This window comes from Limulus polyphemus, unplaced genomic scaffold (assembly GCF_000517525.1).
Source record: "Limulus polyphemus unplaced genomic scaffold, Limulus_polyphemus-2.1.2 Scaffold2467, whole genome shotgun sequence".
Taxonomy (NCBI): domain Eukaryota; kingdom Metazoa; phylum Arthropoda; class Merostomata; order Xiphosura; family Limulidae; genus Limulus; species Limulus polyphemus.
The window spans coordinates 10474-13052 of record NW_013668077.1 but is presented as its reverse complement, the minus strand read 5'-3'; the positions used below and the strand labels follow the sequence as shown (position 1 = coordinate 13052).

General features: G+C 29.8%; 1 protein-coding gene across 1 annotated transcript in view; it reads right to left on the bottom strand.

Moving 5' to 3' along the window:
- Nucleotides 1-2579, bottom strand: part of LOC106467038 — a 12998-nt gene that overhangs the window by 2277 nt on the left and 8142 nt on the right. Inside the window, exons 3-4 of the mRNA XM_013927348.2 lie at nucleotides 2376-2471; nucleotides 1078-1242 (exon numbers count right to left, since the gene is read on the bottom strand). Of these exons, the coding sequence (XP_013782802.2) occupies nucleotides 1078-1242; nucleotides 2376-2471 (261 nt within the window). The remainder of the gene's footprint in view (nucleotides 1-1077; nucleotides 1243-2375; nucleotides 2472-2579) is intronic.

The following is a 2579-nucleotide window of genomic DNA, read 5'->3' as shown; positions in this document are numbered from 1 at the left end:
AATCTCCCAGTTATTTGAGTATGGCAACTTTGTGTAAACAAAGTATTGAGCTGCTAGCATGCTCAGTCAAATTACTAAATGCTGCAATGGCAAGATCATTTTTCTGGTCTATTCTAATAAGTTTCTGATTTTTCCATTTTAGTTACTTTTATAACAACTAAAAAAATTTTCATAAAAAAAACGAAATTTAGTACTTACATGCAAGTCTTGTGCTCTTTGGAGTTGAAATCTTGATAGAAGTTAATTTTACTTTTTGGTAAGGTAAATAATTTATTTAAGATCTGCAATATAGTACACAAAATAATAACTTGCACAAGCAATTACAATGTCCTATAACTTTCATAATTTAACTGGCTTTCTAATAGACCTATAAGTGGTTTAAAATGCTTCCATTGGCTGGTCAAGGTGACTGATAATAAAAATTGAAACTATCATCAGATAATTCATAAATTGTCATCAGATCGAGTTAGTATTATAAGGAATTCAGTAAATTAAAATTTTCTCTTTCTTTTGGTTATATGTAATCAAAGAGAAAACATCAGAGAGAGCTATTGACATTTTTTGAACGAGTCTGTTATTGGAGGGTGTCGCATATGGGTTTGATTTTGATTTATATCTTGGTAAAACAAAAAGATTGGTGGCTGTAAGTTTAGTTTATGTATACTATAAGTGTGTTATTTGTGTTAAAATGAGAATCTCAGATAGGGGTAGAAAGAATATCTAAAATAGGCAAATTAGGAGCAAAGAAATGTCACGTGAAGAATGGGAATTGATTGAAATATTTCCTTTTGAAATTAAAAAAATCAAAACTTAACTGATATAAGAACTTGCATTATAAACCATATTTTGATGCCTGGTTTATTGATATACATTGACAATAAAGAAATTTAATTAAAATTGTGAATGTAGCTCTGTGAAAAGGTCATGACATGTGCACTTTGATCTACCTACATTCAGAGGGTTAAGTAACTCACTTAGCGATCCATCTAAAGCCCAAGGTGAGATAGCTTGGGGAGAAATATGAAATAAAACTAAGATAACTTCAACTAAGTGGATTTACTGTATGTAATTTCTCACCAAATGTTGCCTGGTTGATTAGTTGCGAGTCTCCTCTATTCCATCTGATATCTCCAAGGGGTATACCATTGGGTGTTATTTCAGGTATTTTTTCATTTACTTCACTGTGTGAAAGGTTGCAGATAAAGGTTTCATCATCAGAAAAATCTGAGGAACTGTTTAAACCTGTGGAAAGATATGTAGGACACAAATTTAATTTGTCATTGCAAAAAAGATTGATACATAGAATTAATGACACATAACAAAAAAATGCACTGGAAGGAAACAAAAAGACTACAAGTGGTATATATATATATAAAAAAATCAAATCAAAAGACCCAAATCTATATTTGTAAACAGTTAACTAGATTATATAGGGAAATTGATAACACAAGAATTAAAGAAAACGTTCTGTGTAAAGTTGACATTTTAAAAATAATGCTTGTTTTGGTTCCCCTGTTAGTTAAATTGTGTGGTTAGTAGTGTTCTTTGTCTTACAGTAAATGTAATTCATATTTCATTGCTGATAGAATTTAAAAAAAAAACAATTAAATAAATGTTATCAATTCCTTTTTATTTTGTTTAAATTAGAGCTCAAAGAGTTGCCAATATATACATTCTTTATTTATGTAGAAAAAAAATTAATGTTTACAAAATTTCACACTTTTTGGTGATAAAATTCTCCAAGCACTAGTCAGATATCAATGGTTTCAACGTTTGCTTGAACATTTAACATACACGTGCGTATAATATAATATGTGGAATCATTAAGGAGGTTCAGATGTAAAATATGCTTGAGAAGACATGTAAACATTGAATTTTATTACTGAAAAAAAAAGAGCTTACTTAGTATTTCCCACGTAAGAACTTGCATCAGGTAGAAGGAACTAACTGAAGATCTGTAGTTAATTGTTTTAATGGAATTTACTTATACATTTATTGTTTGTAAAGAAAGGTATCACTGAGCACTGATGGAAGTCCATTCTCTGTGTTAACTTGATAGTTCTTCATACAAACCATAAAATGTACAAATTTGTGGCAAGTTTTAAAATTATTCCTTTTCATTTTAAGTACACTCACCAGATGAGCAATCCAAATAGAGCAAGTTAACTATTAATCTGATTTTTATGCCTTGATTTATCACCACATTATTTGTACATGTTCAGCAATAGTGAATTAGGATCATACTTGTACACTTCAAGCTGTAGAACTGCACTAATACTCAATTTTTTGTTAGATGAATTTCTTTGTTGTTATTTTTTTTTTCAACTGATTGCTGAACACTTGTAAGATAAGTTTGGCTCTTATGTAGATCTTACCTGACTCTGAAGTGAGTGACCTTTGGTCAGAAAAAGAGGAATTATTTAAAGAAGTTCCTACGGCCATTGGGTAAAAGCTTCCAGGAGTAGTGTGTCCTAGTGAAACAATGAAAGTAAGAAAAAAAAGTGAAAACAAATCATTGTATTGCTAGAAGTAGTAATATGTTATTGATATTTATTTACCACAAGGTAAACACATTCTTA